The sequence below is a fragment of the Octopus sinensis genome, linkage group LG2, assembly GCF_006345805.1.
Source record: "Octopus sinensis linkage group LG2, ASM634580v1, whole genome shotgun sequence".
In the NCBI taxonomy this organism is placed as follows: Eukaryota; Metazoa; Mollusca; class Cephalopoda; order Octopoda; family Octopodidae; genus Octopus; species Octopus sinensis.
The window spans coordinates 44,649,555-44,667,054 of record NC_042998.1 but is presented as its reverse complement, the minus strand read 5'-3'; the positions used below and the strand labels follow the sequence as shown (position 1 = coordinate 44,667,054).

At 33.9% G+C, this 17,500-nt stretch overlaps 1 protein-coding gene across 4 annotated transcripts in view; it reads right to left on the bottom strand.

Annotated features, from left to right (window-relative positions):
* The window catches only part of LOC115228412 (GTPase-activating Rap/Ran-GAP domain-like protein 3), a 1,278,929-nt gene that overhangs the window by 546,717 nt on the left and 714,712 nt on the right, over positions 1-17,500 (bottom strand). For 3 of the 4 annotated variants that reach the window (XR_005003648.1, XM_036512798.1, XM_029799010.2), the window contains 2 exons: positions 12,121-12,189; positions 11,880-11,909 (listed from right to left, as the gene is read on the bottom strand). Coding sequence is in view for 3 of the 4 variants with exons in the window: in XM_036512798.1 (XP_036368691.1) it covers positions 11,880-11,909; positions 12,121-12,189 (99 nt within the window). In the remaining variant the exon portion in view is untranslated. The remainder of the gene's footprint in view (positions 1-11,879; positions 11,910-12,120; positions 12,190-17,500) is intronic. The other variant, XM_036512804.1, reaches the window with a different exon arrangement.

Genomic DNA, 17,500 nt, shown 5'->3' with positions numbered 1-17,500 from the left:
GACTTTGCCTTTCAACCTTTCGGGGTTGATGAAATAAGTACCAATCAAGGACTTAGGCCGATGCAATCGACTTGCCACTACCTCGGACTTGATTGCCTTGTTCCAAAATTTGAAATCTTTATTACAGCTAAGCATAAGCCAGCGAATTGTCAGAATCGTTAGAACGCCGGACAAAATACTCAGCGACTTTACGATCTGAGTTTCGCCGAGATCGATAGTGTTTTTCATCCTTTCGTAATCGATAAAAACAAGTGCCAGTTCAGTGCTGGATTGGTCGATGTAATCGACTAGCATCCTTCCACGGAATTGCTGGCTTTGTGCCAAAATTTGAAACAACTATTATCATAGCTAAGCAAGGCGGCGAGATGGTTGAACCGTTACCGCACATGACAAAATGCTTAGCGGCATTTTGTCCGTCTCTACATTCTGAGTTTAAATTCTGCCGAGGTCGACTTGTAATTGATTAATACCCTTCCCTAAAAAAATTTAGGTTTTGTGCCTATAGTAGAAAATATTTTTAAAGTTAAGGTGCTTCCTGATTCATGATTGCTATTAAAAATGCGCACCACTGAAGTAGAGCTTCAAATGTATAAAACAAAAATATTGTGTTATATAAGTTTTTCTGCCCGTGTAAATTTTGAAGTCATGCTGGGCGCGAATGGAGATCCATTTTATTCATGGTGACTTATTGTACATGAATATGTAGAGTATTCTGATTGCTAATCCAGCTACGAACAACTTCGTGGTCTATCCCCCAGATGCAATTAATGGAAGTAATTAATATATGCTGCATTACACATAATGGGTTATATACGTCTAACAGCTAGGATACTTTATTTGGAAAATAATTTATTACTTATACAAATATGTTGGCAATATGGTGCAACAAGAATTTCTTAAGGAGATGCAACTTTTATTACAATACATTCTACTATTAATGGCGTAATGAACATAACTTTTCATTAACGAAATAATTGGCAGTGAATTTAACACTGAACAATGTACTATTGAAGCTATTAAAGCGACTGCAAATGGAACAAACAATTGTACGATGAACTGGAAAGTATGACATTCCGTGTTTCTCGAATAATATCTACGATGGGGTATTGAAAACATACTGGTTTTAGGAGTGTCGTGAAAGGTTTGGTTGGAAACCCAACTTTCCGAGTTCTTTTACAGGTGTTAGAAAACATGAACGACCGTTGCAATAAGTGTGTGAATTTGAGATGGGAACATCTATTATATAAAATCCGTTCTGTCTGTCTGTGTGTCTGTCTTCTAGGATCTTGGGCATCCTCCATCCGATTGCGCTCAAATTTGATATATATAGATACCGACGGTATCAGGGCGTGTATAAGTCTTGAAAAAATTACAAACATCGATTCCAGGAGAGAATGCGATCGATAAAATCGTGGAAACGTGCATTTGTACGCACAAGTACATCAGTCGAAATCCGTCTTTTGCTGGTGTCTCAAATTTAGGTTAAATCAGTGTTACTCAAAGGGGTGGCATATGGAACGGTAGGACAAGCTGTTTTGAGAAAATTTGGTTTAAATGTATGACAATTCAGCACCGTCCATTGGACGGGGGGGGGGGGGTGTTTGCACGTATCAAATATAATCATAATTAACCGATCCTACCGTATTTTCCTTTATCCAAAGTCAGAAACTTTTCAGCACCCCTTGTAGTATTTCTAGTTTTAATTTTGTATTCCTCTAATAATGTTTGTTTCCGTAGTTTACCTCTCTAATTTCTCTGATGAATATAATAAAATTCATACTACTATCATACTGGTTCAACAAATGTTCTCCTTTTGGAATAAAAACTACGTCCGCTATAACGACAAGTGTATTAGTATAACGATAAGCTCCTGTCGACCCATTTTTATAACGTAACAATAGTACCGTTTGATTACTTGGTTGTAAATATTTCAGTTCACCTACATCCCTAATATGTTTCATCGTCAAGATTTCTCTTTTAGCATCACATAAAATCTTCAGCTTCGTGGTTACATTAAGTAGTTATTTATTCTACATGAAATATCGATTAGAGTAACAGTTATTTGATTTCAGTTATAACACTAATGACAATCGAACAGTCATAAACGTTAAAATTTCCTGTTTCTTCTGAGTGAACACCATCTCAGGGTTTAGAGCCAGCAATGAAATCACTCTATGTGATATTCATATCAATTTTGCTGAGCAGCGCCAGATTAGATTTCGTCTAGATTCAAAAGGAAACCACACATTTGATTCTAAAATCCTCATATGATTAGAATAATAGGCGCTACAGTCTCTCGGTCAATTAATTACATTTACTGTAAATTCCTTTCCGAGGAGATTCTTGTCTTATAAAACTTCGTTTAAATTCTTAGGCTATATAGTTTCATATTTCTAATCTTTCCAACACATCTGCCATTCTCGTCTTTCTCCTTATATACACTACCGATTTGTTATCTCTCACAATATTTTCTTTTAATTTTTCTGTCAATTATCTCTCATTTATTTTTATCACATTATCTATTTTCCCTGCTTCCTCCTTGTTTTTATCGCTTTCACCTTTCACTTCGTCATAAAGTCGCGTTGTCTTTTGCAGCTTAATTTCCAACTTTTTATTTGTCTTTCTCAAACTGTCCTTTTTTCTCTTTCCTTTCTTTTCATTACAGATGGCCTCTATTAACACTACTCGATTTTTCTTTTTCTTTCACTGTCTCTTTCTTGTTCACCATCTCTAACATTTTCTTTTCTACCTTCTATATCACAACTCACCAGTCATTCTCTTCCTCTGAAAATACCCATTCAAATAGATATTACGAATTGTAATGTGATATTGATTTTTATATGACAATGAATCATGGAATCCCACCAGATAGGCACTAGTTTTTCCTATTCATTTCTAACAGGTAGGTGCCACCCAAAGATTTTAGGGGAGAGTAAAGCGTATAAGAATGACTCCAGTATATGCCTGAGGCTTTATTTTACTGATTCTGGAAGGCTAAAAGGCCAAGTTCATACTGTTGAGATTTGAGCTAAGTAAAGAACCATAACTAAAAGTTATAAGGTATTTTGTCCGTCGCAGTACTGTCAGGAGGAACTTAAGCCCATGCTTATAAACGCAAAGCAGACCTAAAGAGAAACAGCGACATTTGTAAAATGATGAGAGAAGAGAAAGATAAACAGACTGGAGAAGAAAATAACAGGCCTTGAACAATTTAAAATTAACGCATATCTTACAGTTAAGTTCAGTGTGATTAATTTACGGTCAAGTTTCTATTCTAGTCTACGCTAATACAATAAAAGAAGTTAGAATGTCACAGTCATTTTTTAAGCAATCCTTATAGAATACCAGGATTTTTTATCATATTGACTTTTAACATAAACACAAGCTCATATATTTTCGGGTAGAGTCGTTTATATCGATCCCAGTATTTAGCGGGCATCTTATTTAATCGACTGCTCAGTGTTGCTTTTTATTCTAATATTAGAAACGAACGTGTAGAGTGGCACTTGGGAGACATGTTTTAAATTAAATGTATGCTAGCTGAGGTCTGAATATGCATTTCAATTTGGCTGTTTTGCTGTAGCATTTACTTGTTATTTATGTTGCTAATATAATTTAGAAATGGATTTCAAATGACATGAAATCTGATAAGAGAAAATTACTGTTACGTAAAAAAAAATATTCACTTGAAAATTGGAGAATAATGACTTACATTAAAAGCAAATATAGCGTATTTCAATTAATTGCCTTACAGTTCTACTTGGCTTTGATTTCTTATGTACGAACACAAACTTAGATTTCATAGCGTAGAGGGATTAGAATTTCATTTTCATAAAAGGCATTGACTGTAAATGAACTGGAGTAGCTGCGACTGAAAATTGAAACAAATATATTTTCTCGTTTTCGTTTCTTCATGACATAATTGTGGGATATATTAGGATCTGAATGTGATTTTTCACTTCTCATATTGTTTGAAAGAAATAAGAAGCACAGACAAATAGGTGAATGGCATCAAAAGGCGGCGAGCTGGTAGAAACGTTAGCACGCCGGGCGAAATGCTTAGTGGTATTTCGTCTACGGTTACGTTCTGAGTTCAAATTCCGCTGAGGTCGACTTTGCCTTTCTTGCTTTCGGGGTCGATTAAATAAGTACTAGTTATGCACTGGGGTCGATATAATCGACTTATTCCGTTTCTCTGTCCTTGTTTGTCCTCTCTGTGTTTAGCCCCTTGTGGGTATTAAAGAAATAGGTGAATGGTATCAAAACATATTTTGTTTAAGGCCGGAAATTTGCTTTAATCAAGTAGAAGAAACTTTTTTAAGTTATAACAACGCTATTTTCCGTGTGTTTCAAATTATATTGATTATATGCATTATTGGAAAAATTATAAATTAATTCCGAATATGATCTTACAGAGACTGTATAAGTAGTATTTCCATCAATTTTCATTGGAAATGTTCGAAACTCGGCTAATGTCGGAGGAGTGAATTAACGAAATGTTAACAACTCTGCATAAAATATATCCATTATGCAATCTAAGTCGGCTTTTCTTTCCATGTGACGATATGCATACAAATCTTCTCACATTTAAATTTCGAAGCAGCTGATCTAAAGAACATTATACTCTAAATATTGATTAATGATCTGCTCTGTCAACAAAACTGGTTCGCCACGTGGATAGAAACATTTTAGTTTGTTCAAAAAGGATCCGTTGAAGAACAGTTTGCCCATTATCACAAAAATAATGAATGCTTTCCCAATACTGATACGTTGCATAAACATTTTCTACGATCTTTTTGAAGACATGACCAAACACCGAGTTGCTGAATTTTAAATCTCAGAATAGATTGAATTCAGTTAGTTGATTTATTTTTCTTATGTTACTTTCAGCAAAAATTTAATCTCAGTGATTCCGTTAATCCAAACGTGTGTCTTTCTCCAAACTATATGAGTATTTTCAACGTAGAAAGTTGAGAGTAGAGTCGTTAATAGCAGTATTCAACCGAGTTTGTTGGAAAACGAAAAAGATGCAACAGAAAAGTTTAAACACCTGACTAAATGCGCTGCAGCATCCTGTTTCTTTCATCTCAGCTCATCTGTCACCGATCTAGATTAAAATTTTAAACACGCGAAGTTAGTAAGAAAATTAATTAATAGTAGCATAGCAATATTTTACTAGAAACCAGCCCTTTACTCATTACAAATTCAGCGTTTTGCTCGAAACAAGAGCTAACGAACCAGTAATAGGAATGGCTTTCTGATTTCAAATCCAAGTAAAGCCTGTCAGAATTTTTAACCTTTCTCTGTCGTCAGTAAAGTATGTACCAGTAACATTGATTCGATGATCTAATAACAGCTCCCGAAAATGTCTAAGCTTGTTTCCAATAACAGAAAATGTGTATATTGCTTTGTGTGATGTTAATAGTGGTAACCATGAACAGAACGCGATACAAAATATTTCACTGCAAATTAACTCAGTATATGTTCAAATAAAACTATAGTTGAAAGTGTTTCTCATATTCCTAGGACTGATTAAAGAAGTGTTATAACATGTTGAAATCGAGAACCTTTCAGTTAATAAGCGAAATATTTTGTGTAAAATACTAAATACTAGTAGTTGTTAGAAATACTGGTTAAAAAAGACGTTCCAAAAGGGGTTTAACGTTAGTTATGCATAATCATTTTATTGAATTTCTTGACCAATGCCATCGAAACAGTATAAGGCGAGTCTGCTTTCCGCTTGGAAGCCATTTATATTACCTTAAAATCGCTGGATTTGAAGAACACACACACACACACACCACACACACACACACACACACACACACACACACATGCCGGAGTAAGCACATAAATGTGAAACAAGGTAGAAAAATAGTATTCGAATACCAGAGGTAGAGTAATATGCTTTATTATAAGCAGCAAGAATATCACAAAAACTCAGAGCTTCACGTTCCCGTTCGTCGGACAGATTTGTATAGAATATATACAGACTTACATACATTCAGAAATATGTACATATATACGTATCACACACACACACACACAAGCACGCACACACACACAAGCACGCACGCACACACAGGCACGCACACACACACACAGACACGCATACACACATAGATATGTATATGTATGCATATACACAGAGAATGGGAGAATAGTTAAGAAGTAGTTCACTTCTTAATAAAAAGGTTAAGAGTTCGGTACTACAGTATGGCAATTTGGAAATGTGTGTTTCGTTGTAACCTGAGCCATGAATTATTTGAGAAATTGTGAAAAAGGAAGCTGTGAGAACGCCCGTCCAGTGGATTTTAACCGTAACTCAAACGACTACTTTTATATCCAAGTGACATTTGTTGCTAATGTAATAAACAGGAGAATCAAAGACCTTCATGATAACATCATAAATTGCAATGTTTACGCGTCTTTCACACGCAAAGTCTAGTATGTGATGCAGTAATTTTTACGTAAATGATTATATAATAACATTAAAATACTAGATCTTCAGAAGAAAATAGTAATTCAGTTATTATTATTTACGAACTTCAGTTGGTTGATATAGCAATTCCTACATACTTACGTACATAGGTTCATCTATTCATCCATGCATTCATTCATCCAAAACCCGTATATTTGTAGATATATGCCATGCCTTGTCATTCCATGGCATGCTATGTCATGCCTATGTTCCTGAAGTCTCTGATGGAGTCGTCGGGGCGCTGGGTTGGGCAATTTAGACCTGGTGAGACACAGCCCTCTCCACGTCCTGCACGAAAGTACAAGTTTATATTATTAGTTCCTGTGAAGGCGGCGAGCTGGCAGAATCGCTAGCACGCCGAGCAAAATGCTTAGCGGCATTTCGTTCGTCCTTGCATTTTGTGTTCGAATTCCGCCGAAATTAACTTTGCCTTTCATCCTTTCGGGCGCGATGAAATAAGTACCAGTAGAGCACTGGGGTCGATACAATCAACTGTCCCCCTCTCCCAAATTTCCGGCGTCGTGTCTAAATGGGAAAGGATAATTAGTTCCTACGTGCGTTTCCATACTTACATTGCTTGGAGCCCTGCACTGGGTGTTCCTTTTTCATTTGGATCCTTAACGATAAGGGTTGATCTGGGAACACTTTAATCCATTAAGTTACAAACAGCTAATGACATTAATCCATTGTAACAAATATAATTGGAACAGCCAATGTAGGGTTCCAAACAGCCAAAATGGTAATACATAAATAGGAACGAATATACACTTGTGTTTCTACTTTCATTATCTTATTTCCCTCTATCTTCCCTTTTCCATAATAATTCCTTATTTGGAACTCAAATATTTTTTAACATCTCACATAGTCTCTGATAAAGGGATATCCATAATTTCCCAGAAACAGCCGTAAGACTATATCTATATCTCTTTCCTTATAAATGTCCTGAAAACTCCTCACAACCTTGGCTTTGTTATCTCATTTTGTCTAATATATATATATATATATGCATACTAATACAAGACTTATACGCATACTTATACAAGGATTATTAGACGCCTCACTCGTATCACTATCGAACCAAGAGTTCAACTACGGTCTGTCTATAAGCACTTACTTAGCGTTACCTGCCACTCTTTGGGTCTTCTAGATATCAATAGCTCTCATATATGTATGTATTACGTGTGTTTATATTATCAAATCTATGTGAATTGAAAGTTGAAGTATTCAGGATGAGAACATCTTTCACTCCTTGGTGATATATGCAATATTTTTTTAATGTTTTGAATTTCTAATATTTTATCAAAAGTATATAGAATCTTTTTGATTTGTTTTAGAATAAAATCGGGAGGGAATGTTTATGAAAATATAGAATAGCTTGGTTTATACATATGCTGTTTACACAGACTTATGATAAAATTATTACTAGCAAAATCAATAAACCGCATATGTTCTTAATCAATCTCGTCTAGCGCATTCTTCCCTTGACATTTACTGAATATTTGTTTAAACACTAAAACTTAAAGTTCTGCTAATGGAATTGTGTGTTAATAAAGCATGACAGTAATGCGTTATTGATGTGTTGATCTTTTCTAGGATTGATACTGGGCGTATTTGACACAAACTCTGTATCTCCAGCATGTGAAAGCTTATTGGAAAACTCCCAGAATTTTTATACTCCAACATTCTTGACGGTATACTTTTATATATAACTAGCAGTATCGCCCGGCGTTGCTCGGGTTTGTAAGGGAAATAACTATATAAGCATTTTTAGAGAGTTACTTCCCTTATAGATGCCAATTCGGGCTTTCTTAGCCATTTCTGTTTTGGTGTCTTCAAGCCATGAGGGAAGAAGGGGGAGAAGCAAACACAGGTGCAGGTGTTTGAGCGTGGACGCCAACTCCGCCGCCATCGACACACGAAAAATTATGCATTAAAATGGAATAAAAAATGATGTTAAATTATTTTTAAAATCGTAGACTCATCGTAGACGCGCGCTAATAGCCAGCCGGGCTCGATATTAAGCACGACTATAAGATACCCGAATTTGGTTAAACTGCACCGCAAAATGTGGGAGTAGTTAGGAATCTAAATCGAAGGGGACAGACACTCACACAACTACAGTTTTATATATATAGATTACTTTGCCACGAAACATTTTACACTGCGATGGGATTTATTCTGAATTTACTTTATCTGCGCATATATTGGACGTTAGCTATATTCCAGTTTAGTTATTTGCGTGACTTTATCACTAGAACTGCAGACGGCCGAATCGATACAATGAAGAATTAACTGAACAAAGCGTCGATTGTGTCCACCACCATTACAATTGCTGCGCAGCCCGTTTAGATTGTACAGAATCACTGTCAACAAAAGGAGCAGTAGGATCAGAAGTACGTCATATATATAATGAATGCTTCCTTATCTTGCAAAGCAATATGTACATCCCAAAATGAATCCGTTCATGGATTCTTCACGTAAAAAGTACCCACAAATCTGCTGAGTTTAGCCATTTCTATTGACTACATTTGAATCTTCTTTATGAGTTAAGTTTTAATACAACAATCCTTTCTACTTTAGGCACAGGGCCTGAAATTTTGTGGGAGGGGACTAGTCGATTACATCAATCCCAGTACGTGTTAGGTATTTATTTCATCGACCCCGAAAGGATGAAAGGCAATGTCGATCTCGGTGGGATTTGAACTTATAACATAAAGCCGAACGGAATGACACTAAGCATTTTGAGCTGGCTCTCTTACAGCTGTAGAATAAAAATGATAGTAATAATTAAGGAACGAGATATATAATGTATGGTAATTAGTGTGACAGAAATTATTGCCATGGTAGTGGAATGCCAGAAAAATACGTAACCTGCAAATAAAATAACGTGAATATTCCCACAAAACGAAGGCGGCGAGCTGGCAGAAACGTTAGCACGCTGGGCGAAATGCTTAGCAGTATTTCGTCTGGCTTTACGTTCTGAGTTCGACTTTGCCTTTCATCCTTACTGGGTCGATAAATTAAGTACCAGTTGCGTACTGGGGTCTATCTAATCGACTGGAATCCTCCTCTAAAATTTCGGGCCCGGTGCCTAGAGTAGAAAAGAATATTCCCACAAAACGAGATCCATGCTACCCTTTAAAAGCGTATATGCAATGTGTAATATGGAACATCAAAAATTCATGGTAGTTGCACAAAGTTGCTAGAGGTACAAAGTTGTGATATAGCATAATACTATACCATTCCTTTAACGCCGAAGGCCATCTATGATGCTATTTGGCTTCATGTTCAAGGAGAATTCGTAAGATATTCCATTAGATTGATTCTTTTCAAGAGGAAACGAGCTTAGAATAAGATTTTTTAGGAACAGTTTGCACATGTTCTGAAAAAGTTGAATAATCGTCAAATTTCTATAACTCTGATACTATCATCCTGTATCTATAATGTTGCACAAATATTCTCTGTTTATCAAAAAAGAATAAAAAACCCAAAGCAAGTACAAGAACAATAACCACAATAAAACAGACGACGCGATTCGATAGATCTGAACAGTTGTTAGAAATCAGTTGCTGGAAATTCTTTCTTTGCAGATATATAATTAATTGATGTGTGTGTATGGGTACGAGCATATATGCTCATATGTGTATATAAAATGAAGTAATGGGTAAGATTATTTCACTCTATAGAAAAGCGTGAATTAAGAGAAAAAACATGTATCTATGTATATTACATATGTATAAATGTATGTGTGCATGTATTTATGAATCCCTATATATATATATATATATATATCTATATATATATATATATATATATAGATATATATATATATATATATATATGTATATACACACACACACACACACACACACATATATATATATATATATATATGTATGCATTTGAATATAGTACATATATGTGTATGTACGTATTTGTATATATATATATATATATATATATACACGTATGTGTGTGTGTGTGTGTGTGAACATACATGTATAAAAAAGAAAAAAAGTGAGAGAGCAAGAGAAAAGGTGGGAGGTATAGGCAATTGTAAGATATACAATACGCAGAACCATACATCAAATTGTAATGACATATATATCGAGTTAAAAAGATGTTTGAAAACCAATACAATGCCCATCAAAACATAGGAATGAAAACACAGTGGTAATCAAATAATGTTGACATAACAACGTCTTACACTTTACCTAATTTTCCGATATTTCGAGGTTAATAACACTGCGGCTGGAGAGAACGTAGGATGGTGTCGTGTTGCTAAGCTTTTTTATATATATAGGAGGAAGTGGACATGCATAGAATGGTATACTTACTATAAACAATTTACCTTGCGTAATTCGCGTTTGTTGTTGATCGATGGCTTTGATGGCTCTCATGACCCTAAATGGCCGATGTTACATTCTGTTGTCTTAATGTGTTCCGAATGTGGTTTTTTCTTTTATGTATTGTTTAAATGGTGGACATGTCTGATTTCACGTGTTACTTGATGAGTAAATGTAGCTTTCGAACGGTGTATTCATTGTAGGTATTGCAGCAGTTACAGAGGCTTTCGAGAACATGTTCAAATCGTAAATAAGCAAGTTGTGCAGTGTGAATACCTCTTAGCTATCTTTTGATTCCAACTCGCAAATACCAGCTTCCAAACTCTTTCACGTATCTGAGTAAAAATACCAGTTCAACACAATGTTTCACTTTCACGTGAAGAACGAGGACATTAAGACCGAAGTACAAAAATATAAGGTAAAGTTTAAGCAATTCTTTTGTCTTCATTACTCATCTTTTCACTCCAATATTTCAGGCTGCATTGCATTGGCTTTTTTACAACTTCAATTTTAACCTCAACTATCACAAAAGGCTTCACTCGAACTACTCTATGCTGATATGTGTGTGTTTGTGTGTATACATATATATGTATATATATATTATATATATATCGTATATTATATACATATATTATGTATATAATATATATATATATATTATATATATATATATATATATATATATATATATATATACATATATATATATACATATATATATCGTATATTATATACATATATTATGTATATATATATATATATATATATTTACACATTATTTTTCATTCATATACATTGTGTTCATAAATCTGAAAAAAATATCAACTTATTGAAAATTCAAAACGACTAGCCAACAACATTCTATGTATGAAGTCTACTGAATGTCATATACATACATATACATATATATATATATATATGTGATATGATATGATATAAGCAAAACACTACCATTCTACCATTCTACCGTTATTAAAGCAAGCATTAAAACCAAGACACAGCATTCCGCTATATTATTATCAGTTTTAGAAGTACATCAAATTTCAACTCACGAAAGATTTGCAGTTTCGGATTGACGTTGTCTAAAATATTTTTAAAAGGATTTAATTAAATATATTGTTTTCAATTATTTGGTAGTAAAATGATGCAGAAATTGAACACGATACATTTTAGGACAGAATGTAGGAAGAAATAAATAGGTAAAGTAAGAAAGGATGAATCATGAATAGAATGACATTGATAAAAATGAATGTAGAATATATGAATAAAGTGTTATAAAAAGATAATAATAACCTTCGCCATTGCTCTCTCATTTCCAGAAGCTCTGCCCTGGATCTTATACGGACTTCTTCTTTCTTGAGTCTAGAACGATAAATTGATAAAGAAAGATAGAAAGAAATGAAATAAATCGACTTAGTTAAGTAGTTTTGATAGTTCATAGAAATGATGGAAGAAACAAGGTACATTTCATTGATATTCTATTACGTGAATACAAAGAAATGAAAAGATTTGCGACATATAAATGTGTTCCGATTGGTGTGATTCTACTAAACAGATTCAGTAATAATGTCGATTGACGTAAAACATATATCTCTGAAAGATGTGTTATTGAAATAAAAGACAAAAGAAGGAGAGAAAAAAAAGACACTACGACAAGAAAGAAATGACTGCCCCAAGCAAAATATTTTAGCGTTGAAATCGATGAAAGTAGATAATTTTTCATTGAGACCAGGCAGAGTATTTTGTCTTTCTTATTTATTTATTGTTTATTATTGCAATTTCTACTGTGTGATGGAATTGAATGATTAGGATGGAAAGCTAAGGTGTTTGTGCGTTTTCTTTCCTTTTTATACAAATGTACTGGTTCTCGATAATTCAGTAATTGCTTGAAGACAAAATGATAATTATATATACATATACAAGCAAACACACAGGCACAGGCAAACTCGTGCGCGCGCAGACACATGTAAACACACAGACTCACTCATAGACACAGATACACAGACACACGCATAAATATATATCTGTATATGCGCGCGCGCACACACACACACACACACACACACATACACACACGTATATATACGCTTGCATACATATATAGTTATATAAATGTGGCCAGGCAGTGAATAAATCTTTTCTCTTCACTTAGAACATTTGATTGATTGAAACTATGTCAGAAATTTACAACAAACCTTATTCACCCACCCTCTCATCCCACATTCATGTAGATATCTGATTTGATATTTTAATTAAAACAAGGAAAATTGTGTTTATTACAAACAATAGCACTCGTAGAGAGTCTGCATACAAATCATTTATTTTTCTCCCTCTCTCTCACTGATTCGACATAAGAATGGATAATGGTATATTTACGACTCTAGGCTATGTCGATCTTCATTTCTTAATCTCTTCTTGACGTTCTGACATGTGAATGGACAAGTCCCTTAAATCTTAGCGCATCTTAGAGCGTCTTACTGCGTCTTAAAGTTAAAATTAGGTTCCAATACAAGAACATCCCGCTTTGACTCTGTAATCTATGTCGTATTCTAGTTGCTAAAAGTGCAGAACTTTTAGTTTTGTCATTTCCGAGTTAATTTTATCCACTTTGAAATGATTATGACAGTGTCGTACTAAAATATATCCTATTGTGGCATTTTATAATTTGCATAGTAACTGGTGTCACAGGATTCTTCAGTATGAAAAGGTATTATGCTTAAACTACCTAATAATTATAATATATTTTCAGAGCAAAAAAAAAAATATTTTAACTACTTATATATTTGGCAAAAATATTTACTTGAAGTTATTAAATAAGTGTTGGCATACAACAACTGAGATGTTCAGTACACGTACACGCACACACGTACACATACTATACACACACACACAGAAAAAAAAACATACACAAATAGCTACATACAATCTCATGCAAAGAATTCTAGAGAAAGAATACAGATTCTAGCGAACTGCTGTTTCGTATAATTTATATAAAGCTTAACATGCCAAAGTTGTATTCGTCATATCACCTTTTGATTGATATGCCAACAACAGATCTAATTATCATGTGATGGAAGAATGAGGCGTCTTTGTGAATGGTATTCTATATTTTCAATGAAATATTTCTATTCTAAGAAGCTCTCAGAACGAAGGAAAGAGATTAAGAAAATCTAGCTCATAAATAGACGTCATTCGTTCTTGTATTACACATATACAAAAGAATATTGGCAGCAGCAAGTGCGTAACAGGAACAAACTAATGGGTAGATAACAATTTCTTGTTCAGCTGTCATAACTATAAAATGGGTCTAAAGAAAATTTAACTGGTTGGTAAGAAGAATGGGTCATTAATTTTCATCAGTTTTCAATAATGTTTCTACTAACTGCAATAACTTACGTGAGATAGTAGCTGTTGCTCTATTACTAGAAAATTTGAGAGATAGTCTCAGGGATGATGCAAAAATATTTAAGATTTGGCTAGATATTTAATAACTATAAAATCAGTGAAAGTAACATGATTAAAAACTACACTAGAATTGACATAAAATTATCAGTATGCTCATATATATGTATGTATATATATATATATATATATATATATATATATATAGATATATATATATATATATATATATATATATATATAATATATATATGTATATATATATATATATATATATAATATATATATGTATATATATATATAATATATATATATATATATATATATATATATATATATATATATAGATATATATATGTATATATATGTATATATATATATATGTATATATATGTTATATATATATGTATATATATATATATATAATATATATATATTATATATATATATATATATATATATAATATATATATATATATATGTATATATATATATATATATATATATATATATATAAGTGAAGGCGCATGGCTCAGTGGTTAGAGCGTCGAGCTTACGATCGTGAGGTTGTGAGTTCGAATCACGGACCGGGCTGCGTGTTGTGTTCTTGAGCAAGACACTTTATTTCACGCTGCTCCAGTTTACTCAGTTGCAAAAATTAGTTGCGACGTCACTGGTGCCAAGCTGTATCGGCCTTTGCCTTTCATTTGGATAACACTGGTGGCATGAAGAGGGGAAGGGGAAGGTGGTATGCATGGGCGACTGTTGGTTTTCCATAAACAACTTTGCCCGGACTTGTGCCTGGGAGGGTAACTTCCTAGGTGCAATCCCACGGTCAGTCATGACCGAAGGGGGTCTCAACTTATATATATATATATATATATATATATTGTTATATTTCGGAATGGTCATATTGCCAGTTTAGCCAATAAAAACACACGCACTATATATTTGGTGTTATTTTGCTTCAGTGATATTTATTTTTTACATTAATCTTAATCTTATTTCGGCCAAAGTTCTTTCGTCACACTCCTGTGACCGCATCAGTGGTCCTTTGTTTTCTTCTCACTTACTTGTGACTCTCCTTACTAACTGTCAGCCATTTTGTATTTCTATTGTATGTCTTCATTTGCGCATGCTTATATCTCTATGTGCGTCTATGTTTATTTAGTGTGTGTGTGGGGGGGATGCCTGTAATATTTCTATCTTCTGTTTATATACATTCTTGTAAGTTGTATTTTGTTTTTGTTGTTGTTGCTTTTGTTCGAATTTTGTTCATGTGTTTACATCCACCCATTATTATCATTACATATGCTTGTATGTATGTATAACAACAATATTAGTAATAATAATAATAAATCTAATCGAAAAAAATCGAAAAAAAAATATATATATGTATATATATAAAGAGTTAAAGAGTTACCCTAAAAGGCCACACATTTAAATTTAATAATAAAATATATGCCCAGGACGAGGGGGCAGCCATCGGTGTTAGTATCGCTGGTGATGTGGCCAACCTCTTCATGGTATGGTGGGACAGAAGGCTTAAAGAATGCCTACTGCAGAAATCCATACTCGTAAACATGTACTCTCGCTATGTTGATGATATCAATATAGTAGTAAAAGCACCCCCACAAGAGAGTAATGTTGATATAGTAATAGAAACTAATACTGTGGAGAGCATCCAGCAAATAGCTAACTCCATCCACCAGAGTATTAAGGTCACAATAGACTACCCCACTAAACACCCCAACCATAGACTACCAGTACTAGACACTGAACTCTGGCTAGAAATTGTGAAAAATAAAACCCAAATCCTTCATTCATACTATGGCCTCAAAATACCTGATCCACCGGAACTCAGCCATTGCGGGCAATGCCAAATTCAATATTTTGATGGCAGACCTCGTCAGAATAATGAGAAATGTGTCACGCATGTGCGAGCCTACAGAATTAAAGAGACACATACAGTATTTCATTCACCGCATGCAGTTCTCAGGTTACAGCCATAAAGAAAGGATCAGAGTATACAAAGGAGCCATGAAGAAATTTGATAATATATTATGTAATGATAGGAATGGGATTTGCCCACTCTATAGGAACAAGTCATGGAACACTATAGAAAGGACAAAAAAGAAAATAGGGAAGGCCAACTCTTGGTATGATAGCCATAAATACCAGAGTGTCATGTTCGTTGACACCACCCCTGGAGGTGAACTGGCGTACCGATTTAGAAGGACCCTAGATAAACTTAAACTAAGAATTAAGGTTGTTGAAAAGCCAGGCAACCCTATCAGATCTATAATTGGTAGAACCTATCCTTTTAGTAGAACTCTCTGTACGGATAACTATTGCACTGTATGTAGATTTAGCCCACAAACAAACTGTAAAGCCAGAAATGTGGTCTATAGTATAAGATGTATAGAGGGACGATGCAGTAACAAGACAGTAACATACGTAGGGGAAACAGCAAGAAGCATTGGAGAGCGGGTGGATGAATATTGGAGACAACTCAAGGAAGGTAAAAGCTCATCGATTCTGTACCAACACGCCGAACAAGAACACGTGGGATCAATCAATAACATAGAGATTAAGATATTGTCCACACATAGAACAGATGCAACAATTAGACAAATTACAGAAGCTACACATATAATAGAAAATAAACCTAGCCTGAATAGAAAACTAGAATGGAGCAATATCACACACCACAACATATGACGATAGTGGATCCTGCAAACATAATAAATACACAGATAATTAAAGAAATAGAAATGAATAACTATATATATGTATGTATGTATATATATATATATATATATATATATGTATATGTGTATATATGTGTGTATATATATATGTATATATATATATATGTATATATATATATATATATATTTTTTTTTTTTTCGATTTTTTTCGATTAGATTTATTATTATTATTACTAATATTGTTGTTATACATACATACAAGCATATGTAATGATAATAATGGGTGGATGTAAACACATGAACAAAATTCGAACAAAAGCAACAACAACAAAAACAAAATACAAATTACAAGAATGTATATAAACAGAAGATAGAAATATTACAGGCATCCCCCCACACACACACTAAATAAACATAGACGCACATAGAGATATAAGCATGCGCAAATGAAGACATACAATAGAAATACAAAATGGCTGACGGTTAGTAAGGAGAGTCACAAGTAAGTGAGAAGAAAACAAAGGACCACTGATGCGGTCACAGGAGTGTGACGAAAGAAC